Source organism: Rhinopithecus roxellana, chromosome 19 (genome assembly GCF_007565055.1).
Source record: "Rhinopithecus roxellana isolate Shanxi Qingling chromosome 19, ASM756505v1, whole genome shotgun sequence".
In the NCBI taxonomy this organism is placed as follows: Eukaryota; Metazoa; Chordata; class Mammalia; order Primates; family Cercopithecidae; genus Rhinopithecus; species Rhinopithecus roxellana.
The window spans coordinates 14,701,648-14,729,158 of NC_044567.1; the positions used below are offsets into that span (position 1 = coordinate 14,701,648).

The 27,511-nt window shown below is 53.4% G+C and overlaps 1 protein-coding gene and 1 long non-coding RNA gene across 2 annotated transcripts; one reads left to right on the plus strand and one right to left on the minus strand.

Annotated features, from left to right (window-relative positions):
* Positions 1-6,107: 6,107 nt before the first annotated feature.
* LOC115894913 lies at positions 6,108-9,129 on the minus strand. Its single transcript, XR_004055152.1, has 3 exons — positions 9,019-9,129; positions 6,517-6,582; positions 6,108-6,204 (listed from the first exon to the last, which is right to left on the minus strand). It is a non-coding gene; the product is annotated as an uncharacterized LOC115894913 (long non-coding RNA).
* A 185-nt stretch (positions 9,130-9,314) lies between these two features.
* On the plus strand, positions 9,315-21,698 carry C19H17orf113 (chromosome 19 C17orf113 homolog). Its single transcript, XM_030924034.1, has 3 exons — positions 9,315-9,503; positions 16,394-17,125; positions 18,774-21,698. The coding sequence occupies exons 2-3, from the start codon at positions 16,583-16,585 to the stop codon at positions 20,256-20,258; spliced, it is 2,028 nt and encodes a 675-aa protein (XP_030779894.1). The 5' UTR covers positions 9,315-9,503; positions 16,394-16,582; the 3' UTR covers positions 20,259-21,698.
* The last annotated feature ends 5,813 nt before the right edge of the window (positions 21,699-27,511 follow it).

Sequence of the window (27,511 nt, forward strand, 5' to 3'; positions counted from 1 at the left end):
AGGCTGGACACCAAAGGCATGACTCTGAGCAAGAGAGTATCTGACTGATGGGTGTTTCTGGAGCGTATGTGTCTGTCTGGATTCAAAAGTCCCTCATTGGCTGGTCATGGTGGCTCATCCCTCTAATCCTAGCACTTTGAGGGGCTGAGGCAAGTGGATCACTTAAGGCCGGGAGTTTGAGACCAGCCTGGCCAACATGGCAAAACCCCATTTCTACTAAAAATACAAAAATTAGCCGGGTATGGTGGCACACACCTGTAGTCCCAGCTACTTGGGAGGCTGAGGCAGACGAATCACTTGAACCCAAGAGGTAGAGGTTGCAGTGAGCCGAGATTATGGCACTGCACTCCAGCCTGGGCAACAGAGCAAGACCCTGTCTCAAAAAAAGAAAAAAAGAAAGAAAAAAAAAAGTAACTCATTAAGTCACCAAATATTTATTGACTGTCTACTAGGTGTAATCTGCTTTTGGGAGATTCACATTTTTAAAAGACATCATATCTTCCTGTCAGGGAAAAGCTATCTAAATAACTACACATGCAGATGAGTTTGTTCCAAAATAATAACAGGCTTCCTAGAGGTGGATTCAGGATGCCTCAATAAGTCAGAGGAGGGTCCAGGTGCAGTGGCTCATGCCTGTAATCCCAACACTTTGGGAGCCCAAGGTGGGCAGATTGCCTGAGTTCAGGAGTTCGAGACCAACCTGGGCAACATGGCAAAACCTCATCTTCTAAAAAAAACAAAATATTAGCCTGCTGTGATGGTGGGTACCTGTAGTCCCTGCTATTCAGGAGGCCGAGGCACAAGAATTGCTTGAGCCTAGGAGGTGGAGATTGCAGTAAGCTGAGATCGCACCATTGCACCCCAGCCTGGGCAACAGAGGGAGACCCTGTCTCAAAAAAAAAAAAAAAAAAAAAAAAAGAAAGAAAAGAAAGAAGTCAGAGGAGGGGAAGGTAAATTGACACAGGAAGTGACATTGATGGTGGATACTGGAGACAAAGAGAGTCTACTAGGTGTAATCTGCTTTTGGGAGAGAAATGGGGTTTTGCCATGTTGGCCAGGCTGGTCTCAAACTCCCGGCCTTAAGTGATCCACTTGCCTCAGCCCCTCAAAGTGCTAGGATTAGAGGGATGAGCCACCATGACCAGCCAATGAGGGACTTTTGAATCCAGACAGGCAGGGAAGCAGCCGGAGCAAAGGCCTGCAAGCCCATGGCCAACATGGTGAAACCCCATCTCTACTAAAAATACAAAAATTAGCCAGGCGTGGTTGTGGGGTACCTGTAGTCCCAGCTAGTTGGGAGGCCGAAGCAGGAGAATCACTTGAACCTGGGAGGCAGACATTGCAGTGAGCTGAGATCATGCCACTGCACTCTAGCCTGGGTGATAGAGACTCCATCACAAAAAATAATTTTAAAAGATGCCAGCAACTGCCCCTGAGGTGGGGGGCAGGGTGAGGGGAAGCATGTTGGGACCCTCAGCTGCCCTGGATGCCTCTTCCAGCTCTGCCCAGGTGGGCACTAGGCCGGTGTGCCCCTCTCCACAGAGCAGAGTCCTAAGGGTGGAGCTCCCGGGCGGAGGCTCCCTGGGGAAAATGCAGAGAGCCACAGCCATTCCAGGGAGGCCGAGGCTAAGTGTGGGCAGCGTTGAATGTGCTGCATTGGTCCTAGGCACTCAGTGTCCGGGGCGCCATGCCAGATTGAGACACAAGGTCTCAGGCCTGTGGCAGCCAGGAGGGGCACTTTTCCGTGGGAGCTGTCACTTTGATTAGGGGCCTGCAGGGCTGGAGGCTTCCACAGTGACAGGCAGTCACAGGCAGTAAGGCAGGGACCCTCTCCTGCTCACATCCCCTGAGGCCATCTGTGGGAGGGAGCCTGGGGGGTGGTTCTCCCCTCTCTGAGCCTCCTCGCCAAGGTCTCAGTCAGAGGCCTCCTTCTTCAGCAGCATCTGGCTCCTGGAATTCTCACTCCCAGCTCTGAGTGAGCCCTGAATACCTTGGAGGGGCACAGGAGGAGGAAGCAGCAGGAACCCACACTTCGTCTCCCTCCTCCAAGCACTGCCCCAACTTACCCTGCCCACCTCCCATCTGTCTCCTACCCAAGAGGCCCTTTCATTCTTTTTTTTTTTTTTGAGACTGAGTCTCACTCTGTCGCCCAGGCTGGAGTGCAGTGGTGTGATCCCAGCTCATTGCAACCTCCACTTCCCAGGTTCAAGCAATTCTCCTGCCTCAGCCTCTCCAGTAGCTGGGATTACAGGCACCTGCCACCATACCCGGCTAATATTGTGTTTTTAGTAGAGACGGAGTTTCACCATATTCACTAGGCTGGTCTCAAACTCCCAACCTCAGGTGATCCACCTGCCTCGGCCTCCCAAAGTGTTGGGATTACAGGCATGAGCCACTGTGCCTGGCCTCTTTCATTCTTCACGAATGCATCTTGAGCCTTCTTTCACCCCCCTTGCCTCTCCTCCCAATGGAGGTGTGGCACAGGGACCTTCCCCAGAAGAAGGCTGAACTCCATGACCCTATGGACCATCACACACACACACACACCCCTAAATAACTTTAAGCGATTATCTGACATCTGCAAAGAGACAGAGGTTTGCTGTCCCCTCGCACTAACCTCTGATACAGATGTTGAGCCAGCACAGGGCATCGGGGGACAGCTGGGCAAAAAGCAATGACCTACCCCCAGCCCCACATGGAGGATCTGCTTAGGAGCTGAACAAAGCACTTGCACCTGCAGCATGGCATTCCCTCCTCACCCAGCCACCCTAGGCATAGATGATGACATCCAGTCTCACTTTATAAACTGGGAGAGTGGGGCTCAGGGAGATTAGGTAACACCCAAGGCCACACAGTTGGGTTTGGGTCTTAGGTTTCAGACTCTATTATGTTTTGTTTTGTTTATTGAGACAATGTCTTGTTCTGTTGCTTAGGCTGGAGTGCCTGGCACAATCGTAGCTCACTGCATCCTCCACCTTCTGGGCTCAAGCAGTCCTCCCTTGGCGTTCTAAGTAGCTGGGACTACAGGCATGCACCACCATGCCTGGCTAAATTTTTTTTTATTTTTAACAATTTTTGTAGAGACAGGGTGTATTAGTCCATTTTCACGCTGCTGATAAAGACATACCAGAGACTGGACGGCTTACAAAAGAAAGGGTTTTAATGGACTCACAGTTCCACATGGTTGGGGGGCCTCACAGTCATGATGGAGGGTGAAAGGCACGTCTCACATGGTGGCAGACAAGAGAAGAATGACAGTCAAGTGAAAGGGGTTTACCCTCATTAACCCATCAAATCTCGTGAGACTTACTCAGTACCACGAGAACGGTATGGGGGAAACTGTCCCCATTATTCAATCATCTCCCACTGGATCCCTCCCACAACATGAAGGAATTGTGAGAGCTACAATTCAAGATGAGATTTGGATGGGGACATAGCCAAACCATATCACAAGGTCTCGCTATGTTGCCCAGGCTGGTCTCAAACTCTTGGCCCCAAGCAATCCTCCCACCTCAGCCTCCCAAAGTGCTGGGATTACAGGCGTGAGCTACTGAACCCAGCCCCAGTTTTCTGACTCTAAATTCTATCTCACACTCTTATCTGATGCCCTGCTGAGGAGAACAGAATATATTAGGAGCAACTGAGCCATGTTTGAGAGTGGGGAGGAGTATGATCCAGAGGGCAGGCTGTCCCAGCAGATGATTCCACAAATGCTCGGGACCTATGGCCACTCGTGTGCCCTGTCCCTTGGTGTGCTCAACTGAAGAATGGGAAGATGCCAGCCATCTGGCTAGGGACAGGAAGAGTAGCTTCTTAAAGCCAACCAGTCCCTCCCTTGTCTCTTGGTAGAAAGAACCCAGTCATCCAATTCACAGTGGGCCTGCCCCATGGCATCCATTGCAACATGACACAGGAGGGGACAGGAGGGCATTTCTGAAATGACTTAAGCTCTGGCTTGCTGAAATGGCCAGAAGAACCTTAGTCAGGGACTGCACGGTAGACAGTATGGGGGGCAGGAAAACAGAGATCGAGTCAGACTATAATGGATTTCAGGGCCAAGATGGCTGCAGCTATAACACATGTCCCTGTGCCTTCCAGCGGGAGACGGGTAGTGGACAGAGTGGCAGGCCAAAGCTAGGCTCCCCTATTCTGCGCCCTCAGACCTCCCCTAGCTCCTGGTCGAATCGGTCCCTCCATCCCCTCTCCAAGTCTTTGACTGCAGAAGCCGCTGGCTGCATCCTGGGCCCCAGAGATCAAAGACCTTGAGCTCAAGTCATGCCTGAGTCACTGGCTTGATGAGCTTCTCACCCCCACTCCCTGCAGATGGATTAATTTCAGTCCCATCAGGAGGCCCCAGAAGCCCTCCAGCCTGTCCCCCATCCTTCAGTATCTCCCTGGGTTGCCGTTTCCTCCTCAGTCACGGCCTCCCACACACATACTGAGGCCTTTGGGTGCATGCTGCAAAGAAACTGTGTTCCCCCAAGGCCACTGAGAAGTTCTTCTTGCAGTCTGACCTGCCTCTGCCTCCTGCTGCTATTCTCCCTTGGTGGCAGGTGACAGAAGTGCCCCACACTCTTCCTGAATGTCATCACATCCCCCTCCCCCAGGTGTGGTCCTGACCATTGGTATCCCCCTCCCCCAGGACCACCAGGAAAAGCAAGGCTGTCTGGGTAGAGAATTAGGGGGCTTAGCTCAGATCCCTGCCCTGGAAGAAGACAAAGATTCTGTCTGTCTCTGGGTGGGTTAATTAGCTCTGGGTTTGAGTTTCCTTCCTCTCCCCACACAAACAACTCCTCCCCGCAGAGCCCCTTCCTAACAAACCTGTTTTCAGGAGCTGCTGCTGCCAACCCCTCCCAGATCTTCTTTGTGGTTCGAGTGTTGGCTGCTCCAGAGATTACAGGTTATTGTCTGGTGGAGACAGGATGCTGAGGGGGTGGGGGGCTAGCATTGGAACCTGGGTTTGGAATGCAGGACTGGATCCAGCTGTGGGCTGGCTGCCTCCTTCCCGCACTCCACCCCCTCCCAGCCACCAGGTGCTCAGGTCAGTAAAGAGCCAGCTTTTAGGAAGAAGAGGGAGAGGAAGGAGTGAATGGAGGGGAGAAGGACCGGGCTGGGGGATTTGGGGTGGGCAGGGGAGGGGTGTCAGGAGTTCTAGTGGATCAGGCCGGGTGCTGTGGCTCACACCTGTAATCCTAACACTTTGGGAGGCCAAGGCAGGTGGATCATTTGAGGTCAGGATTCGAGATCACCCTAGCCAACATGGTGAAACCTCCTCTCTACTAAAAATACAAAAATTAGCTGGGCGTGGTGGCGGGCACCTGTAATCCCAGCTACTCTGGAGGTTGAGGCAGGAGAATCACTTGAACCCAGGAGGCAGAGGTTACAGTGAGCCTAGATCTTGCCACTGCACTCCAGCCTGGATGACAGAGTGAAATTCTGTTTCAAAAAAAAGAAGTTCCAGTGGATCAGATGAACTCCCTCCTCTCCTTCCTGGCATTGCCCAGGTAACAGATCCAAGGGTCCAGGTGGTAGACTAACAGTGGCAAGATACCTGGATCCCCGTTCCCCAACCCCCACATGGCCAATGCTCTTTGATAAAGTGGCAACACCTCTCTGAAGCTCAGTTTCCTCTTCAGCAACAGCAGTTAAACATAAGGGGATGGTGAGGAGAGGATGAGTGAGGTTGGGCAGGAGAATGGCCTCCTGCAGCAAGTCCTGAGGCAAGAGGACGTCAAGAGCCATCCAGCAGGCAGAGCAGGGCCAGCAGCTCCTCCTTCCCTGGAGGTCCCTGTGGACAAAGTCAGCCCTTCCAACCCTTTGCTTCAGTGTAAGAGGCCCCAGGCAAGGGAATCCTCCGGGAGTGGGGGCTGAGGGATGCTCCCCAATACCCTTCCCCAGTTCTTGGTCTGCACATTTGCCCCCATACTTCTCCCCTGGGGGATAAGCATGCCCTGTTCTTTCTACCTGCGGTTGGGATGGGGGAAACCAGAGAATGGGCAGCTCCTTTCTGGCAAAGAGAGACAGGGCCCTGGAACGACGCTGCTTTCCAGGCAGAACCAGGAGTCCCTCCCTCGCGCCCTCCCCTCCTGTCCCTCACATCCCCCCTTCCCTCTGTCACTCTGGCTGGGTTTCATTTGCTCCTCGTTCTGCGCTCCGCGGTGCCTCCAAAGGCAGAGAATGCTCTTGGGTGAGTGCTGAGGACACCTGGGCTGGGAAGTGGGGAGAGGGCTTAGGTGAGGGTGGTCCTCTCCCCTCTCCCCAGCTCAATCCTTTCCTGCTATAGTTGGCCCCCAAAAGTTGTCTGTCAGAGACACCAGTAGTCAGTTACTCTCAACCCTTTTCCCAGGTCCAGGGCTGGGCAGGGAAGCCCCCACTCTGGCCGAGAACAAAGGTGAAAGGAGGGGCAGGAAAGATGGGGAGCTGGAGGTCCACCCTGCAGGAAACAGGGGTGCTGGACATCTGGGCAGATGCCCTGTTCAGGAGCCCGTGTCAAAGGTTCCGTGTATCAGACCTCACCTTTAACCGCCTCTGAGGGGCCAGGGGAGCAGGAGACGTCCGAGGGGAGTGAAGAGGGAGCTGTTACTGCAGCAGAGAAAGAGAGAGAAGCAGACAGAGGGAGATGGAAATCAGGGTGCCTCCTCCCTGAGATCTGGCCACTGCACTGGGGTCCACACCAATGCCCCCCTCCCCCTCTTTATCCATGGTCTGCCAGCTCACCTCTCCACACAGAGGGTTGCCTGGCCTTTTTTGAGGGAGACAGCCATCACCCATCAAAGGCTGTTTGGGGGAACCCTTTCCTTGGGGGCAAAGGCCTGGAGGCAGTGGGACAGGAGGGAAGAGTTTCTGTTGTGACTGGGCTTTGGAGTCTTCCTCCAGCTTAGGGGAGTCTGCACATCCTGAGTGCTAAATGACCCAGAAGTGGCTCAGGGACTCTGGAGAATGTGGGGAGGAAGCCCCTGGCCACTGGTGGGAGAGGGCATGCAGTATGTCTTGGCTCAACCTCTCACTCCCCACTTTGGCTCTCTCTCCCCAGACTCCCATATTCTTCGCAGAGTTTGGGTTTTATCCATGATAGAAATGACAGTGTCATTATTTGAGATGTGTTGTGTGCAGGCATGTGCCTCTGGGAGGACCCTATCGTCTGCCCCGTGACTTGGGGGTAGGGGGGTGGGAGAAAGAGTGGGAGAGAGACTCTGTTTGGAGATATGCTCTTTTAAGTCCGATGCATTTAATTCTGTAAGGGGAGTGTGTGTGCACACCGGTGTCTGCATCTGCATATGGCTCTTTGTGTACATGCATCTATCTTTGTGAAGGTGTGTGCTGCTGTGTACCCATTGGTCTATGTCTGCATTTGTAGGGGTCTGCACATTCATGTGCATCTGTCTCTCTGGGTATATGTATACACAGGTATGTCTTTGTTGCTTGTGCCCATCTGTGTATGCATGCATGCTCTTGTGTGGCCAGTGTGCCTGCCTTTGCCTCCCGGCCAGCATGGGTATCTGTGTATCTTGGCATCAGTACCACCTCCATATGTATATACATCTCATGTGCAGATGGAATACATGGTCTAACTGTGGGGGGAAGTATGTATGTATGTGCCTTGATGTCTATACCTGCCACTATCCATGGGTGATATGGGCCTCAGGCTGTGTGTCTCTGTGCTTGTGTGTGTGTATGTCTGTCTGTCTGTCTTTTCTCATTATGGCAAAATAACAGGATGTGGTTTTCCCAGATCTTGTCCCTTGGTGGCAGCCAGGGTGATGTTATTTCATAAGATTTCTGCTCTGTGCCCTGCCCTAGCCTCGTTTGGACCTTTGGGGGCAGCCTCTTCTCCTGTACTCGGTGTGGCTTGCTCATACCTCTGACCACACCCCACCCTCTTGAGGCAGTTGGCTAATGAGCCATGGCTGCTCCAAGACACTTAGGTGGCTGTTCTGCAGCAAAATACTATCCAAGAAGACCTACCCCCAACCTGACCCTTTTGGGGTGCAGAATTCTAGACCTGAGGGCTGTATGGTGCCATTCGGGGGCAGCTGTGGGGGCTGTGGCTCCCTTCATTTGAGTGTAGCCAGGAGTCAGGCGGCCACACGTGTGTGTGCATGTGACTCGCGCACCATCCCAGCAGCCCTGGGGCTGGGGTTCACAGTGAATGTCAGAGGCAGACGGTGGGTGGCACAGAGCAGTGCTGCATGGAAGATGCTGGGGCGGAGGAGTTCCCAGCAGCCACTGGTGGGGCTGGGACCTCAAATCAACATGCACCCTAGGCCTTTTGCAGAAGAGCAGTGTACCCAATTGTGAGGGGACTGGAAGGCATTTCTGGGTGACTTTGTGCTGTCTGGAAGGGAGACTGGGTCATTCTCTTGACATTCCCTTGATCCACAGCAGCAGTCCAGCCCCCTCTCTGAATGGCCTCCACACCCAGCACCTCATTTGGTCTTCAGACCCATTTCTGTCCTGCCCCAGCCTCCTCCCCGGGTTGTAATTCCCGCTTTACAGATGAGGAAACAGGCTCATAGCTAAGTGTCCAGTCCAAGGCCTCACAGTTAAATATAACTGGAGCTCCATCCCAGGCCTCTGGACTTCATACCTCCACATCTGGGGGTTGGGGTGCCACAACAGCACATTCCTCCTGCAGGGAACCTCCTCAATTCACCTCTCAGGGTAACGCAGACAGGGATGAGGGTCGGCTGTGTATCAGAGTTCTAGAAAAAGGTCACTCCAACCTCCCTCCCTCTTCCCCACTCTGTCAACCCCACTGCAAATAACTCACTAGGCTAAAACAATGAGCTTCCCAGTTCCAACTCCTCCGAAGGAGGCTCCCCACCAGGTGGGAAGGTCAAAATCCCCAGCATTCCCCTAGAGCCATCCAGCATCAGGCACTGCCCCCACCCACCCCAATTCTTCATAAACCTGCAGCGACCTGTCAACTTCCAGAGGAGATCTTTGCTTTGCCATCCCACGGCCTGCTTTGCCATCCCACGGCCTGGAGTGCCCTTCCCCTAGTAACAGTTCACTTACCCAGAATGCTGCGAACCCTAATTGACCCGCCCTGCAGACCTTCAGTTGATCGCCCGCTCCTTGGTGATCCCAAAGCACTTGCTTCTAAACTCTCAGAGCACTTTGCAGCCTCCACGGCGCTCTACCTGTCTGTCTCTTACGGCTGTGAGCCCCTCGAGAAACCCCGAATACATGCGCGGACCGAATGAACCCTGGCACCGCGCTGCTTGCGGTCTAGCCTCAGGGGCTCCTGCTGCTGCGCGTGCGGCGGCAGGGGCTGGGGGGTGGGGCCGGGGCTGGGCTGAGCGCGCTGGGCGGGAGGTGCTGCAGGTGGGCGCGGCCAGGTGAGCCCGGGGGCGCCGCCCGCCCTGCTCGCGACCCCGGCCGGAGCCGTCTGCTGGCGCCTCTTCGCCCCCGTTGCCGCTAGTGGCTGCTGTCGCTCCGTGGAGCCCAAGGAGACCGCGGCCAGAGCGTCCACCGCCCAAGATGGTGGTTCCTGTGTCTCCGTGAGTGCGAGCGGACGGGGCGGGGGCGCCGGGCCGGGCTGGGCGCCCCCTCTCGGAGCGGGCGGGACGGGCGGGCGGAGGCTCGGTGCCTCTGCGGGGCCCACCGAGGGCTCTGTCACCACGCGCCCCCCAGAGGAAGTTCCCCAGCCCTCCCCGTCCCAGCCCCCGGGAGGATGGGTGAGACGGGGTGCAGGGGAGCCCCTTCTCACCGGGGCTGCCAGAGCAGGGGGCGCCCGGCCGTACTCTGCTGAGAGCTGGACTCCTCTTAGTGGGGTCCCAAAGCAAGGGGTCCCCAGGAGCCCGGGGAGGAGGCTCGGGACCCACATCCTGGGGCCACATGGGTACTGTTTGAGGCTTACATGCCGACAAGTGCCCTTGTCAAGTTGTTCCTCCTCCCATCCGGCCTGGTCAGGGTGTGGAAAGAGGTGAGAGGAGACCCGGGTCTGCAACAAGTGTGCCCTCCTGGTCAGCCTTGGTCACAACTGGACCCATGGAGTTTTGTTTACATCTCACTCCACCCAGCCTGGTTCCTTGAGGTTGAGGTGGGGAGAATGTTAATGGAATTTGACCTGTTTAGAGCAGCTCTGACCAATAGAACTTTCTGGGATGATGGAAATGTGCTGTCCAATGCAATAGCCACTAGCCACATTGGCTACTAAGCACTTGAAAAGTGCCTAGTGTGAGCTGAACGCTCGTATTTTATTTAATTCTAAGTAATTTAAACAGCTGCATTTACAACAGCTGCAGTGGCCAGTGGCTGCTGTGTTGGACAGAGCCGTTTTAGAATCTCCATCTTCCTGGGCTCTACCTACCTACCCTTTTGTTCTGCAGAATGGGCAGGATAGGCAGCTTCGAGGTACATGGAAAGGATCTGACAAACTTCCAGAAGGGCATCACCTTGCTCTTGCACCCCTCCGCCCCCATTCTAAGATCCTGTGTGTAGTGGGCTAGGCAAGGTCATAGAATCACAGGATCTTGGGAGGAAAGAATGTCAAAGGTAGCTGTTTTAATCACCCAACAGGCACCCAAGAGCCGGCTCCACTGCCCTCTCTGCCTGGGCACCTGCTCTTTCTTATTCACTGCCCAATTGTGTGGTGCACTTGCTGGGTGTCAGGCACTGTACCTGTCTCTGGGATTCAGACATGAAGAAGTTAGTTACCTTTTCTGCCCTCAGGGAATGTGCATGAGAAGGAAGGTGGAGAGAGGATGAAGCAAGAGAACTACACAGATAGAAGCAGAGATTTGTAATTTGTGGAGCATGCAATGGAGAGAACAAACAGGGAGCAATGACAAAAAAAGAAGGGACTTCCTGGGAATCGATGGTTAAGCTAAGGCCAAAGGGGAAATGAAACAGGCCAGCTAAAGCATTGGGAGGGCAGCTGGGAACATTCTGGAAGAAGGGACAGCATGGGCAAAGGACCCGAGGGATGGGAACCTGGCACTCTGGAGGAACCCAGAGAGAAGGGTGGTGTTACTAGAAAGGAAGGGAGATACAAGTGGCCACCAGAGAGGTCAGTAACCCTGGGCATTTGGCAGACCTCAAAGGAATTCTGGTACTGGCCTTAGAGGAGTGGGTAGTTGTGGAGAGGTCTAAAGCAATATATATATATATTTTTTTTTTTATTTTTATTTTTATTTTTTGAGATGAAGTCTTGCTCTGTCTCCCAGGTTGGCATGATCTCAGCTCACTAAAGTGGTGTATTTTTTAAAGCCCCCCTCTGGTTAAGAAAGGTTAAGAGTAGAAACCCAGCGTGCAATCAGGAAGCAAGTGCATTCGTCCAGGTAAAAGATAAAGGTGGCCTGGACAAGGCCGCCGGGCAGTGGTGTGGAGAGAAGGGACAAGTTAGAAGTGGATTTTGGAGGGAGAATCAACAGGACCTGTGGATGGAGCAGGTTCTGGATGTGGAAGAGAGCAGGGATTGAAGGGCAGGTTTCTGGCCAAGGCACCTAGGAAGAAGGATGGATTTCATTTCCTGAGACAGGGATGACTGGGAGAGGGGCATATTTACTTTTGTTTTTGTTTTTAGAGACAGGGTCTTGCTGTGTCACCCAGGATGGCTAGAGTGCAGTGATGTGATCACAGCTCACTGCAGTCTCAAACTCGCAGGCTCAAGTAATCCTCCTGCCTCAGCTTCCTGAGTAGCTGGGGCTACAGGTATATGCCACCATGCTCGGCTAAGTTTTTTTCTTTCTTTTTTTTTTTTTTTTTTTTTGGTAAAGACAGGGTCTCCCTATGTTGCCCAGGCTGGTCTCAAACTCATGGGCTCAAGCAGTCCTCCTGCCTCAGCCTCCCAAAAATGCTAGGATTATAGGTGTGAGCCACCACATCAAGCCAAAAGTAGCATATTTGTAAGGACAGATCAAGAGTTCTGTCTAGACAGGCCAGGAAGGTAGCTGGATGGAGTGGTGTGGTGCCCAGGCTGAGGCAGGAGAATCGCTTGAACCGGGGAGGTGGAGGTTGCAGTGAGCTGAGATTGTGCCACTGCATTCCAGCCTGGGCGACAGGGCGAGACTCTGTCTGGGGGCAAAAAAAAAGTCCCAAGGAAGAGGGCCTACAAGTTTCACCTGCATCTGGCAGTCTTTCCTTACACCGAACCAGCTGGTCCTGGAACTCTCCTCATCTGCCCTTGCTTTACCCACCTACTATGTGCTGGTTCCACACAGGGCACTGGTATATGTGTTAAGTGGACAAAGACAGTTACTGCAGTCTCAGAGCTTAAGATCGTCTAATTGGTCCAGGCACCTGTAATCCGAGCACTTTGGGAGGCTGAGATGGGCGAATCATTGAGGTCGGGAGTTTGAGACCAGCCTGGCCAACACGGTGAAACCCTGTCTCTACTAAAAATTCAAAAAAAATTAGCTGGGGCTGGGCGCGGGGGCTCACGCCTGTAATCCCAGCACTTTGGGAGACCAAAGCAGGCAGATCACGAGGTCAGGAGATCGAGACCATCCTGGCTAACCCGGTGAAACCCCATCTCTACTAAAAATACAAAAAATTAGCCGGGTGTGGTGGCAGGCGCCTGTAGTCCCAGCTACTTGGGAGACTGAGGCAGGAGAATGGCGTGAACCTAGGAGGCGGAGTTTGCAGTGAGCTGAGATCCCGCCACTGCACTCCAGCCTGGGCAACAGAGCAAGACTCCATCTCAAAAAAAAAAAAAAAAAATGCTGGGCACGGTGGCACATGCCTATAATCCCAGTGGAGGCTGAGGCAAGAGAATTGCTTGAACCCAGGAGTTGGAGGTTGCAGTGAGCTGAGATTGCACCACTGTACTCTAGCCTGGATGACAAAGTGAAACTCTGTTTCAAAAAAAAAAAAAAAAAAAGGAAAAGAAAGATCATCTAATTGACAGTCTCAGAAACGAGTTCTTTCAGGTGGCCAAAATGAATCCATTCATTCCTTTTTAATGTGTTGGCATTGTTTTCTATTTTTATTTTATTTTTAAATTTTTATTTATCTTTTGGAGATGAGGTATTGCTGTGTTGTCCAGGCTAGTCTTGAACTCCTGAGCTCAAGTGATCCACCTGCCTTGGCCTCCCATATTTTTATTTTTATTTTAAAATGTTATCTATTTATTTATTTTGAGACAGCGTCTCACAATGTTGCCCAGGCTGTAGTGCAGTGGCATGATCATAGCTCATGATAGCCTTGAACTCCTGGGCTCAAGTGATCTTCCCTCCTGAGTAGCTGGGACTACAGGCATATACCACCATGCCCGGCTAATTTTATAAAAACATTTTATTTGTAAAGGCAGGGTCTCCTTATGTTGCCCAGGCTGGTCTGGAACTCCTGGGCTCCAGAGATCCTCCCACCTTGGCTTCCCAAAGTGCTGGGATTACAGGTGTGAGCCACCATGCCTGGCCCTTTCATTCGTTTAAACAACCAACTTTTACTGAGAGGTATCTATGTGCCCAGCCCCAGACAGGGACTTAGAGATATGAAAATGAACAAACATGGTCTTGGCTTCTAGGAACTCAGTGCGGAGATATATAGAGAATCCCTGTATTCACCATATTGTGTCATGAAGACTCATGCATAGGGAGCTGTGGGGAACCAAAGGATGGCTACCAGTCCAGGTTTTAGGGATCAGCGTGGCAGAAGAGATACCTGAGCTGCTCTCAGGCAATGAGTGGGAATTAGTAAGGAAAGAGGAGGGAGAGGGAATTCTAGGCTCAGAGGATGAAGACAGGGACAAAGTAACAGCTTGGTGTCCACTGGGAATGCAAGCCTTCAGAACTGATTGGGCAGACAGAAGTGGCAGGAGGCTCTATTAACAGAAGTATTCAGAGGCTGGGGAGGGCCTTGCTGGCTTGTGGTGAGGTGTGTAGACTTAGGCAGTGGGATATCAGTAAAGAGGTGGAAGCCAGGGAGTGACACAGTTGGATCTATGTGTGAGCTTGCTGTCTCTGACTGCTGGGTGAGGGATGAGTCTGGGGGAAATGACCATGCAGAGACCGAGGCAGCTGCAGTGATCCAGGTGATACCGTGAGGGCCTGAACTGGACCAAGGCTAGGCAGCTGAAGGGAGGGAGATGGTACAGACCAGGGTCGCAGTACAGCCTTTGGGGTCAGGAGGACATGGGTTCTGATTCAGCCTCAGCTACTTACTGCTTATGAAACCTGAAGCCAGTTAAAGTCATTGACCTCAGTTTTCTCCTCTCCAAAAGGATAAAGTCTCAGCCACGGAGAGTCATCTGGGTCTGCCCTTGGATCATTGTAAAGCACTTAGCACAGGGCCTCAATTCACATCCCAGAAATGGTAGTTACAGTTAAGCATGAAGAGGAGGACACAGGTTGGAGAAATAATTAAAAGGTAGAGTTAAGGCCAGGCGCAGTGGCTCACGCCTGTAATCCCAGCAAGATCACGCCACTGCACTCCAGCCTGGGTGACAGAGTGAGACTCTGTCTCAAAAAAAAACAAAAAAAAAGGTAGACTTGGCAGGTTTTGGTCAACGGCTGGACTTGGCTTTTCAATCCTGAACTGCTCGTCCTGGCCTTGTGCCTGGGGAGGTGGCAGAGTGAGGGAGGTAGAGGCAGCCGGCTAGCTGCCTTCAGTCTGGTGCCCCAGGTCTGGGCTACCTGTCCCAGACCTACAGTACCAGTGGGTGTGGGTGTGAGTTTGTGTGCACCTGTGTGTGTAAGGAAGGGAGCTTTAAAGAAAGCACATCTTCCTGTGGCTTGGAAAGAATCAGCTTTGCAGCCGGGCGCCGTGGCTCACGCCTGTAATCCCAGCACTTTGGGAGGCCGAGGTGGGCGGATCACAAGGTCAGGAGATCGAGACCACAGTGAAACCCCATCTCTACTAAAAATACAAAAAATTAGCCGGGCGTGGTGGCAGGCGCCTGTAGTCCCAGCTACTCAGGAGGCTGAGGCAGGAGAATGGCATGATCCTGAGAGACGGAGCTTGCAGTGATCCAAGATCGCGCCACTGCACTCCAGTCAGGGGGACAGAGCCAGACTCCGTCTCAAAAAAAAAAAAAAAAAAAAAAAAGAATCAGCTTTGCGCTGATTTCTCTCTCTTTTTTTTTTTTTTTTTTTTTTTTTTTTTTTTCAGAGACGGAGTCTCGCTCTGCCGCCCAGGCTGGAGTGCAGTGGCCGGATCTCAGCTCACTGCAAGCTCCGCCTCCTGGGTTTACGCCATTCTCCTGCCTCAGCCTCCCGAGTAGCTGGGACTACAGGCGCCCGCCACGTCGCCCGGCTAGTTTTTTGTATTTTTTAGTAGAGACGGGGTTTCACCGTGTTAGCCAGGATGGTCTCGATCTCCTGACCTTGTGATCCGCCCGTCTCGGCCTCCCAAAGTGCTGGGATTACAGGCTTGAGCCACCGCGCCCGGCCGACTCTTTTTTTTTTTTTGAGACCAAGTTTTGCTCTTGTTGTCCAGGCTGGAGTGCAATGGCGTGATCTCGGCTCACTGCAACCTCTGCCTTCCGGGTTCAAGCGATTCTCCTACCTCAGCCTCCCAAGTAGCTGGGATTACAGGCATGCGCCACCATGCCAGCTAATTTTGTATTTTTAGGAGAGATGGGGTTTCTCCATGTTGGTCAGGCTGGTCTCGAACTCCTGACCTCAGGTGACCTGCCTGCCTCAGCCTCCCAAAGTGCTGGGATTACAGGCATGAGCCACCACACCGGGCCATCCTTTTTTTTTTTTTTTGAGACAGGGTCTAGCTCTGTCACCCAGTCTGGAGTGCAGTGGCACCATCACGGCTCACTGCAACCTCTGCCTCCCAGGCTCAAGCAACCCGCCGTAACCTCCTCAGTAGCTGGGCCTATAGGCATGCACCACCATGCCTGGCTAATTTTTATTTTTATTTTTTAGAGATGGGGTTTTGCCATGTTGCCCAGGCTGGTCTTGAACTCCTGCGCTCAAGTGAGCCACCTCCCAAAGTGCTGGGATTACAGGAGTGAGCCACCATGCCTGGCCTGATTTCCTTCTGATGAAGTAGATGACTGTGGGCTGAAGGGCACAGTCATCTTTTGGGCTAGGAGGTGAGAGTTCTGAGTTTTAGTCCTGTTTCACTATGAATTCCTCATGGACCCTGAGAACCACTATCTGTCTCCAGACTGAGCTTCCCCCTTATAAAATGCAGTTGCCTAGGTGCTGCTAGTCTTTCCAGTTCTGAGATGCTTCAGCAGTCCAAGTGAATCAGTGCCTTGTCCTGGGTGGAAAGAGACCCTGGGAGAGGGCTGAGGTCCCCATACCTCCCCACTTTGGATAACACTCTAGGGCCCTTTGCATGACTCCATCCACTGCCCAGAGCCCCTGCCCCAGTGAGCCCCTCCACCCCTCAGCTGGGAGGACTCTGTGGGCAGCATGAAGCCTACCACGCCACCCTAAACCGCCCCTACGATGACAGACCCCTAACACCTCTTCCTTGTCTGTTTCATCTCCAGTCTCCCACCCACGGAGCAGGAATAAACTCTTCAGGCTTAGATGGATGGGCCCTGTTAGCCTGGCGGGCTGCCCCCATCCTGCCTCCCCATCAACTCCTCTTGTCAAGGGAGGTGCCTCTGTGTGGGGGGGAGGCAGGGGGGCAAGAGCATTCAGGTGGGGGTTGGGAGTTCCTTGCTCAGAGAGCAAGAATGGTGCCCCCAGGGAAGAAACCAGCGGGAGAGGCTTCCAACTCCAACAAGAAGTGTAAGCGTTACTTCAACGAGCACTGGAAAGAGGAGTTTACCTGGCTAGACTTTGACTATGAGCGGAAGCTGATGTTCTGCCTCGAGTGCCGCCAGGCCCTGGTACGGAACAAGCATGGCAAAGCCGAAAACGCCTTCACTGTGGGCACTGACAACTTCCAGCGCCACGCCCTGCTGCGCCACGTGACCTCAGGAGCCCACCGCCAGGCTCTGGCTGTCAACCAGGGCCAGCCCCCTTTTGAGGGCCAGGCTGAGGGTGGAGGGGCCTGCCCAGGCCTGGCTATGACCCCCGCCTCCAGGGGCGTCAAGGTGGAGGTAGACCCGGCCAAAGTAGCTGTGCTGACTACCGTGTACTGCATGGCAAAGGAGGATGTGCCCGACGACCGCTGCTCTGCCCTGCTCGAGCTGCAGAGGTTCAACCTGTGCCAGGCACTGCTGGGCACAGAGCATGGCGATTACTACAGTCCCAGGAGGGTGAGGGACATGCAGGTGGGTGACAGCCAGAAGTGTGGGGGAAGGGCTTGGGAAGGGAGGACACTGAGCCACCTGGGAACAGCCCTAGCATGCCAGGCCCTTGGGGAGCAGCTAGGGCATTTCATTCATATCTTCTCCCTTCAGAACCTTCCCTGAGGGCCTACTGTGTGCCTGGTGCTGGGCTAGCTGCAGGGATACAACAGTGAAGAGGCCAGACCAGGCCTTGTTTTTAGTGGGAACAGGGGCACTCTTCTCACTAGCTAAATCAGACGTTGCAAACTGGTGGTCTGGAGGCTTGATTGACCCACAGATGTATTTATTTTTTTTTTTTTCTGAGGAGTCTCGCTCTGTCGCCCAGGCTGGAGAGCAGTGGTGTGATCTCAGCTCACTGCAACCTCTGCCTTCTTGGCTCAAGTGATTCTCCTGCCTCAGCCTCCCTATTAGCTAGGATTACAGGCGCGTGCCACCACACCCAGCTAATTTTTGTATTTTTAGTAGAGACAGGGTATAACCATGTTGGCCAGGCCAGTTTTGAACTCCTGACCTCAGGTGATCTGCCCACCTCAGCCTCCCAAAGTGATGGTATTATAGGTGTGAGCAACCGTGCCTGGCCTCTGTTTTGTTTTTTTTGTTTTTTTTTTTTAACATAGAGATGGGGTCACACTATGTTGCCCAGGCTGGTCTTGAACTCCTGGCCTCAGGCAATCCTCCTGCCTTGGACCCCCAAAGTGCTGGAATGGAAATGGAAATGACTTCTGACTTAGTTTTCTTTTGGGGCTGTTTTCTGTGCCGAGCCTGTTTAATTAGTTTTCATAGTGTTTTTGAAAAACTCGAATTTCTTTCAACTTTAAAAAAACTCAGGAGATTACATATAAAAATCTACATTTGTGACTATATTGAAAAGCAAGGTCCCCATGCTCTCACAGCAGGATGTGCTGGAGTTGGAGAGCAGGGCATTCCCTCTGGCTTATCCCTGGCTTTCTCTAAGCTCAGTATCACTCACTTGGCCCCTGGAGACATGCAAATTGCAGCTCTTTCCTAGGTACTAACTGTGTGAGCCCTGTGGGCTGGGTTGGAGGTGGGGGAGTTAGATCTCATCCTACAGAGATGACAAATAGAGAAACAGCATACAGCTGGGACCCAGGGTAACTGGGAGTTGGGAGTGAATGTGCCTATCAGTTAATCGCTGAGCTGGACAGTGGAGGGAGACCCCTAGGAATAGGGCAGACTAGGATGATGCTATAGGAAAACACAGTGAAAAAACTAGCTTTCCTAGAGCTCTTTATGGTTCATAAAGTGCTTTCACCGCAACAAAAGTTGACATTTATAATTTACAACAATGCTTTGAGAAGATTTGGGGCTGGTATTAGCTGACAGCAGGTATAAGAGCTGAGAAAACTAGACCAGGTGTGGTGGGAAGCCAGGGTGGGAGGACTGTTCTTAGAGAGGCCAGGAGCTGTAGAGGTGAGAAAACTGAGGCTCGGAGAAGTGAAGTGACTGGCCAAAGGTAGCACAGCCAGTAAGTGGCAAAGCCGGGATTAGTCCCTAAGTCTGTGTGGACCTCAAGGCCTGGGCTCTTGGCACCACCCCACACTGCCTGCCTCCGCCTCTCAGGACAAGCCTAACTCAGTCCTCCCTCCCTTTCTCTTCCTGGCTGTCCCAGGTGGCCATTGCCAGTGTCTTGCACACAGAGGCCTGCCAGCGCCTGAAGGCATCCCCATATGTGGGGCTGGTGTTGGACGAGACCAGAGACTGGCCGGAGTCACACAGCCTGGCCCTGTTTGCCACTTCGGTGTCCCCCTGTGATGGCCAGCCTGCCACCACCTTCCTGGGCAGTGTGGAGCTACAGGAGGGCGAGGCCACTGCTGGCCAGCTCTTGGACATCCTGCAGGCTTTCGGCGTATCTGCACCCAAGCTGGCCTGGCTCAGCTCAAGCCTCCCCAGTGAGCGCCTGGGGAGTGTGGGCCCACAGCTCCGGGCCACTTGCCCACTGCTGGCAGAGCTGCACTGCCTCCCTGGCCGCACAGATCCTGAGCCCCCCGCCTACTTGGGTCAATATGAGAGCATATTGGATGCCCTATTCCGCCTCCATGGTGGTCCTAGTTCCCACTTGGTCCCTGAGCTCCGGGCAGCACTGGACCTTGCAGCTATTGACTTGGCAGGGCCTCGGCCAGTGCCCTGGGCCTCCCTGCTGCCTGTCGTGGAAGCAGTGGCAGAGGCCTGGCCTGGCCTGGTGCCCACCCTGGAGGCTGCAGCCCTTGCCTCACCTGTGGCGGGGTCACTGGCCCTGGCCCTGCGCCAATTCACCTTCGTGGCCTTCACCCACCTGCTGCTGGATGCCCTGCCCTCTGTGCAGAAGCTCTCCCTTGTCCTGCAGGCAGAAGAGCCGGACATGGCCTTGCTACAGCCCCTGGTGATGGCGGCTGCGGCCTCCCTCCAAGCTCAGCGCGGCTCAGGTGGGGCCCGCCTCCAGGGCTTCCTGCAGGAACTGGCATCCACGGACCCTGATACCAGCAGCGGGCGCTGCACCTACCGCGGCGTGGAGCTGCTCGGTTACTCAGAGGCTGCGGTCCGGGGCTTGGAGTGGCTCCGGGGGTCCTTCCTGGACTCCATGCGGAAGGGCCTACAGGACTCCTACCCCGGGCCTTCGCTGGACGCCGTGGCCGCCTTCGCGGCGATCTTCGACCCCCGCCGCTACCCTCAGGCGCCGGAGGAGCTGGGCGCGCATGGCGAGGGGGCGCTGCGGGTGCTGCTGCGCGGCTTTGCGCCTGCCGTGGTGCGCCAGCGGGCGCTAGGCGACTTCTCGCTGTTTAAGCGCGTGGTGTTCAGCCTTGGGCGGCTCGGCCCGCGGGCCTTGTGCACTCAGCTGGCGTGTGCGCACTCGGAGCTGCACGAGCTCTTCCCCGACTTCGCTGCCCTAGCCGCCTTGGCTTTGGCGCTGCCCGCGGGCGCTGGCCTGCTGGACAAGGTCGGCCGCAGCCGGGAGCTGCGGTGGTGGGGGCAGAGCGGGGCCGGGGAAGGCCGGGGGGGCCACGTGGTGAAGATCGCAGTGGATGGGCCCCCGCTGCACGAGTTTGACTTTGGGTTGGCTGTAGAGTTCTTAGAGAGTGGGTGGGGAGAAGGCTTCCTGGGGTCGCAGCTCACCTGAGGGTGGCCTCCTCCTCTTGGCCCAGCCAGCCTGGGGCCTTTAGGGCCAACCTAGACTTGACCATGCTGCACCCAAGATGATCTGCTGACTGTGGCCTCCCAGGGGCCTGAGGCCACCCACCCACCCTTCTGGAGCTTCCCACCAACCCCACCCTGTAGGCTGTGGAGGAAGGGACTGGCTCAAGAGGAGCCTGGGCGGGTGGGCAGAGATGCTAGGATCTGGGGCACCCTAAATCATTCCTGGCCTTTACACAGTTAGATGAGGAGTAGCTCACCCTTTTTCCTTCTGGATTCGGCCCAAGTTTGGGCTCCCCCCCATATATGGCAGTTCTTGGCTTGGGGGAGGAAGACTAGGTCTTGGGAATTGAGTGGCTGAGGGAAGGGACACTGGTCCTTGGCTGTTGCTTTCTTTTTCTTTTTTTGAGATGGAGTCTTGCTCTGTCGTCCAGGGTGGAGTGCAGTGGCACAATCTCGGCTCACTGCAACCTCTGCCTCCTGGGTTCAAGCAATTCTCCTGCCTCAGCCTCCCGAGTAGCTGGGATTACAGGCGCCTGCCACCACGCCCGGCTAATTTTTATATTTTTAGTAGAGACAGGGTTTCACCATGTAGGCCAGGCTGGTCTCGAACTCCTGACCTCAAGCGATCCACCTGCCTCGGCCTCCCAAAATGCTGGGATTACAGGCGCGAGCCACCGCACCCTGCCCTTGGCTGTTTCTTAGTCCCACTCCTGGCAGTGTCTATTCTCTTCAGCTATGACTGGGGAGTAGATGACAGTGCTTGTTTCTGACACACAGCACAGTGTCCTCTCTGTACACAAGCTGGTGGTTCAAGGGCCAGTGGTTCCAGCGAGACAGTGTTTCCCTTCCTCCCCTCCTCGCCAATGGGCTGCCTCAGGCCTTTTCTGTGTATAACTGTGTATATAGACATAAAACCTACAAATGTGAAATAAACCTATGCTATCTTTCATAGTGTTACCACACAAACATCTAAAAGGACTACTTTTGGTTTTGCAATGACAGGGTCCAAAAATGCCCCAGATGGGCTGGATTTATTTATTTTTTCTAATTTTTTATTCCCCAAAGTCCAGTTGCTCTCCAAGTTCCTACCCCTCCCCTGCCCTTGCCTCAGACCTTTAAGACCAAAGACTGCAAATCCACAGTGCTGTACCTGCTGCCTCCGAAGACTGGCCTCAAGGCCCAACCCAGGGACGCTGGCTTATTTGCCTCCTGGGGGAAGCAGTTTAGACCTCACCAGAGCTGGGGAACACATCCCTTCAGAGCCCATGGGTTTCCCATTCCCTCCTGTCAGCCCTGGCTGTGAAAGCCTGGGGATCTGGAGGGAGGGAGGATAGTTAGAGAGTGAGAGGGGCGAGAGCTGGCCTTTTCCTAATACCCCTGGGTTTGAGTTTAATTTGCAATAAAATGGAATCCCAGCACATCATGCAGTCTCCATGGTGGTGTGTGACAGGGGCCTGCCCAGACCCCTCTGTCCCTCTCTTGGCTGGGCTGCCCTGGGGTTCAGTATGCTGCCTCAGTAGGGGCGGGAGGGTCATCCCTCTGGGCTGGGAGCCTCCAACTGTGGACTCCCTGCCTCTGCTTCCCCAGCTGTGGGAAGGAAGGGCACAGGGAAGGGGGCTATAATCACCCTGGGTCTGGCTGGTGCCACTCTGTGAAGAGAGATACAGGTTTCTGCCCAGCTCCACACCCAGGGAGCCCATCCACCTCTTGTTCTGGCTACAGAGGTAGGAGAGAGCCCATTTCAGACCGTGCCCTTCTTCCTCCTGCAGCAGGCCTGGCCTCCAGCTGCCCCCAGCCCCCTGCTGGCCTCCCTGCCCCTGCCCACCCGGCCTCTGCAGCCCCCGCTGGACTTCAAGCACTTGCTCGCCTTCCACTTCAATGGCGCTGCCCCGCTCAGTCTCTTCCCCAACTTCAGCACGGTACTGGGCTGGGCTGGCGGGTGGGGGCATGCACCCAAGCTTGTGGGTGGGCATGGAAGTTGGGCTCAGGGGCCAGCTCTCAGCAGCTGGGTCTAACCGGGAGCTTGTTCTCTAACCTCCCTCAGAGGGGATAGGTGCTCCCCAAATAGGGACCCCTATTTGGGACCCTAGGAGAGGGCCCCGCTCTCTCTTAGGCTGGGGAACAAGATAGTGTCAGCCCTCTCCCCACCCCCACCATCATAGCTGCTGGGCCTGCAAGAGCCTGTAGCCCGTGCATTCCACTTGAGCTTCTGTGTAGGCGCTCCTGTGGATGACGTGTGTGTGTGTGTGTGTGTGTGTGTGTGTGTGTGTGTGTGTGTAACTGACCTGTGCCTTTCTGTTGTAGTTTCTATAGGTCTTTGTATGTTATATGTGGATGTGAGTTTGTGTGTTGGTGTTCAGCGTGTGTTTGTAAACAACTCTTTGTGCGTGGGTAATTTTATGTAATTAAGGTATTTGCCTGTGCAGTCTGAGGGTTTGTTGTGTCCTTGTGTCTTTTAAGTGTGTGTTTGGTGTGTATCTGCCCTCTAAGCATATGTTTTTGTGTGGTTTGGGTGACTGTGAGTTTACCTGTGGTCATGTGCCCTTTGTGTGCATGAGTGTGAATGTTCTGCTTGTCTGAGCATTTGTAACTGCCTGAAGCTTTTGTGCTGTGTATGTGTCCTGGTCTGTACATTTCCTTGTACGTGTGTGTGCATAACAAGTGTAGTATGAATTTTAATTCACTATATGAAGGATCAGCAACCATCTCCGTTTTTTTAAATTTGGAAAAATCAAATTAAATCATGGGTGTGGCATGCCCCATCCTGAGCAGATGGTGGCAAACTCCACCTTAGTCACACTTAGGAATCCCTTCCCTCCCACCCTCCAGAGTTAGACAGAGGTCCTAAGGAGTCTGAGGCATTTGGTGGGTGATCTTCTGGTCTCACGTCCCTGCTGTCGCTTGCTGACAGGCTCACTGTTGAAAGGCATGGTTCCAATTGCAGGGGGCCCTTGCAGGCCATTCTCCTCTGAGGTCCTGTCCCCTGAGCCCCTTGCTGGCACTGGGTGCTGTGAGAATTTGAACCTCTTTCTGTTCTCAGGGAAGTTTCTGCACCCATGTGCTTCTCTCTAAGCTCTGTTTTCTTTTCTTGGGAAGGTTTGGAAAGTTCCTTTTTTATTTTATTTTATTTTTATATAAGCAGAGATGAGGTCTCACTATATTACCCAGGCTGGTCTCAAACTCCTGAGCTCAAGGGATCCTCCCACCTCAGCCTCCCAAAGTGTTGAGATTACAGGTGTGAGCCACTGTGCCCAGCCTGGAAGGTTCTTGACAAGTTCAGACAACTGCATTTGGCCCAACCTTCTGAGAAAAGGGAACATCAAGCCTTAATTCTATAGAAGAAAAAAATGATTTAAAATAAGGAAAAGAAGCCAGGTATGGTGGCTCACGCCTGTAATCCCAGCACTTAGGGAAACTGAGGTGGGCTGATCACCTGAGGTCAGGAGTTTGAGACTAAAGCCTGGCCAACAGAGATGGCGAAACCCCATCTCTACTAAAAATACAAAAATTAGTCAAGCATGGTAGCAGGTGCCGGTAATCCCAGCTACTCGGGAGGCTGAGGCAGGAAAATCGCCTGAACCCGGGAGTGGAGGTTGCAGTGAGCCGAGATCGTGTCATTGCACTCCAGCTGGGGTGACAAGAGTGTCTCCATCTCAGGAAAAAAAAAAAAAAAAAAAAGAGATAGTGAAACCCCATCTGTACTAAAAATACAAAACTTAGCTGAGCATGGTGGCGGGCACCTGTAATCTCAGCTACTTGGGAGGTTGAGGCAGGAGAATTGCTTGAACTCAGGAGACAGAGGTTGCAAGATCTTGGCTCTGCCATTGCTCTCCAGCCTGGGCGACAAGAGGGAGACTCCATCTCAGAAAACAAAAACAAAAAAAACAAAAAACAAAAAGAAAAAGTACTAAGGAAAAGAAAAAAATCCAAATTAATATTCCAAAGAAACAATCCTACTCCTTAGGGAACCTTAGGCCTCCACTTGCTGCTCCCTGCCCTCCACTGGCCCCCCACCTCCCCTGGCTGTGGCTCTCACTCTCTCAAGAGAGGTCGTCATGGCTGGGCACGGTGGCTCACACCTGTAATTCCAGCACGTTGGGAGGCCAAGGCAGGCGGATCACTTTGAGGGTAGGAGTTCGAGACCAGCCTGGCCAACATGGTGGAACCCCGTCTCTACTAAAAACACAAAAATTAGCCAGACGTAGTGGTGGGTGCCTGTAATCCCAGCTACTCAGGAGCCTGAGGCAGGAGAATCACTTGAACCGGAGAGGTGGAAGTTGCAGTGAGCTGAGATCATGCCACTGCACTCCAGCCTGGTCGACAGAGCAGTACTCCATCTTAGGGGAAAAAAAAAAAGAGGTCGTCAGTAGCCTCAGGCTCTGTGACAGTGGCAGAGCTGATGAGATAGGACTTATCTTCCTCCAGCCCACAGGTCCAGGCATGAAGCCTGGGTGATGGGAGAGGGAATTCCAGCAGAAGGGTTCTTTGTCTTTTCCCTGCCTCTCCTTGTTTACAACTCTCTGTCCCAATAGTTGTGATTATTGCAAAGGAGAAAAAAAAAATGACCTAAGGGGCACCAAGAGATGCCAAGGCGATCACTAGAACGTGATTCTATGTCCCAGTATCATGCAGGGCACTCTGGCCATTCCCCTGCTTCCAAGCAGAAGCCCAGGCTGACAGATAAAGACAGCCAGGGAAGAGGCTGTTTCTTTTTCTTTTCTTTTCTTTTCTCTTTCTTTTCCTTTCTTTTCTTTTTTCTTTTTTCTTTTTCTTTTTTTTTTTTTGAGATGGAGTCTCGCTCTGTCTCCCAGGCTGGAGTGCAGTGGCCGGATCTCAGCTCACTGCAAGCTCCGCCTCCCGGGTTCACGCCATTCTCCTGCCTCAGCCTCTCGAGTAGCTGGGACTACAGGTGCCCGCCACCTCGCCCGGCTAGTTTTTTGTATTTTTTAGTAGAGATGGGGTTTCACCGTGTTAGCCAGGATGGTCTCGATCTCCTGACCTCGTGCTCCGCCCGTCTCGGCCTCCCAAAGTGCTGGGATTACAGGCTTGAGCCACTGAGCCCGGCCCTTTTCCTTTCTTTTCTTTTCCCTCCCCGCCCCTTCCTTTCTTTTCTTTTTTTTTTTTAAGCCAGAGTCTCACTCTGTTACCCAGGCTGGAGTGCAGTGGCGCAGTCTCAGCTCATTGCAACCTCTGCCTCTCTGGTCCAAGCCTCCTGCCTCAGCCTCCTGAGTAGCTGAGACTACAGCCACGTGCCACCACGCCCGGCTAATTTTTGTATTTTTAGTAGAGAAGGGGTTTCACTTGGCCAGGCTGGTCTCGAACTCCTGACCTCTAGTGATTCACCCATCTTGGCCTCCCAAAGTGCTGGGATTACAGGCGTGAGCCACCACACCCAGCCAGCTGTTTCTTTTTCTTTTTTTCTTTCTTCCTTTCTTTTTTTTGAGACAAAGTTTTGCTCTTGTTGCCCAGGCTGGAGGTGCTCTCAGCTCACCGCAACCTCCATCTCCCCGGTTCAAGCGATTCTCCTGCCTCAGCCTCCCAAGTAGCTGGGATTACAGGCACACGCCATCACACCTGACTAATTTTGTATTTTTTTTTAGTGGAGTCGGGGTTTCTCCATGTTGGTCAGGCTGGTCTTGAACTCCCAACCTGAGGTGATCTGCCTGCCTCGGACTCTCAAAGTGCTGGGATTACAGGCATGAGTCACCACAGCTGGCCCAGGTGTTTCTTTTTCCAACATCCACAGGATGGAAAAGTTCTTCCTAGAAGCTGACGACGGCCCTCTTCAGTCATCTTTAGTTTTGTGCTGCCCTCAATCCCTGCTTCCCAAGCCAACCCCAGAGTTATTATGCCCTCCCACTCCCTTCACAGATGGACCCGGTCCAGAAAGCTGTCATCAGCCACACGTTTGGGGTCCCCTCCCCTCTGAAGAAGAAGCTCTTCATTTCCTGTAACATCTGTCACCTAAGGTTCAACTCAGCGGTGAGACAAAGTAGTGAAAGCAGGTCTGGGGAGGGGGCTGGGCAGGGAGAGGGCTGGAGGCTGGGCTTTCAGGGTCCTTCTGGGAGGAATACCAGTGGCAAAGGGGCTGTGGTCTGTATTTTCAATCCCTGGCTGCAGAAGAGGCACTCTTGGTCCTTTAACCATCGCACCCTCTCCTCTCCCTAGATTCTTCTGCCCCTTCCATTTCTGCCCAGCTATAGCCCAGTGGGATTCCATTTCCTTCCCCCCAGGCCTCTCTCCTATGTTCTGGATCCTTCTGCAAGACAGCAGACTGCCTTTCCTCCACTCCGGGTCCCAGGGGACCATCTCATCAGCTCCTGATCTGAGTTTACAAAATGTGATCATGCCCGTCACCTTAAATAATAGTTCTCATGATACGTCTGTGAGAGGGGTAGAGGCAGGATTTTTGTGTTTTTTTTTTTTTGTTTTTTTGTTTGTTTGGTTTTTTTGGGTTTTTTTTTTTTTTTTTTTTTTTTTTTAAGACAAGGTCTCACTCTGTCACCTAGGCAGGAGTGCAGTGGCATAATCTTGACTCACTGTAACCTCCACCTCCAGGGTTCAAGTGATTCTTGTGCCTCGGCTTCCCTAGTAGCTGGGATTACAGGGATGTGCTACCACGCCTGGCTAATTTTTTTTTGTATTTTTGGCAGAGACAGGGTTTCACCATGTTGCCCAGGCTGGTCTCGAACTCCTAGGCTCAAGTGATCCACCCACCTCGACCTCCCAAAATGCTGGGATTACAGGTGTGAACCACCGTGCCTGGCCTAGAGACGCTATTATAATCCCCGATTTTCAGATGAGGAAAGTGAGCCTTAGAGAGGTTAAATGACTTGCCTAAGACCACACAGCTGGTTAGTAGCAAAGCTGGGATATGAACCCAGGCCTGGCTGACCCCAAGGTCTATGACTCTACTACAGCCTACCCCTTTCTACTACATCCTATCCCTAGGTAGAGGAGGAACCTCATTCTGGCCTCGCAGGGAAGGTCTACCTCTTGTCAGGCAATCTGGGGTTTCAGTTGGATGTCAGCAGAACTGCTGTGGTGTCGCATCCAGGGAAGGGCTGTGGGAGCCTGTGTTTCCAGGAGGTGGGCCAGGGAGCAGCAAGTGAGGACCCTTGGAGGGAGGACACTGACAGACCAGATTTGGGGATTCCCTTCAGGCCTTCTGGTTCCATGAGTCCTGCAAGAGATGGAGGAGAGGCTGGGCATGGTGGCTCACGCCTGTAATCCCAG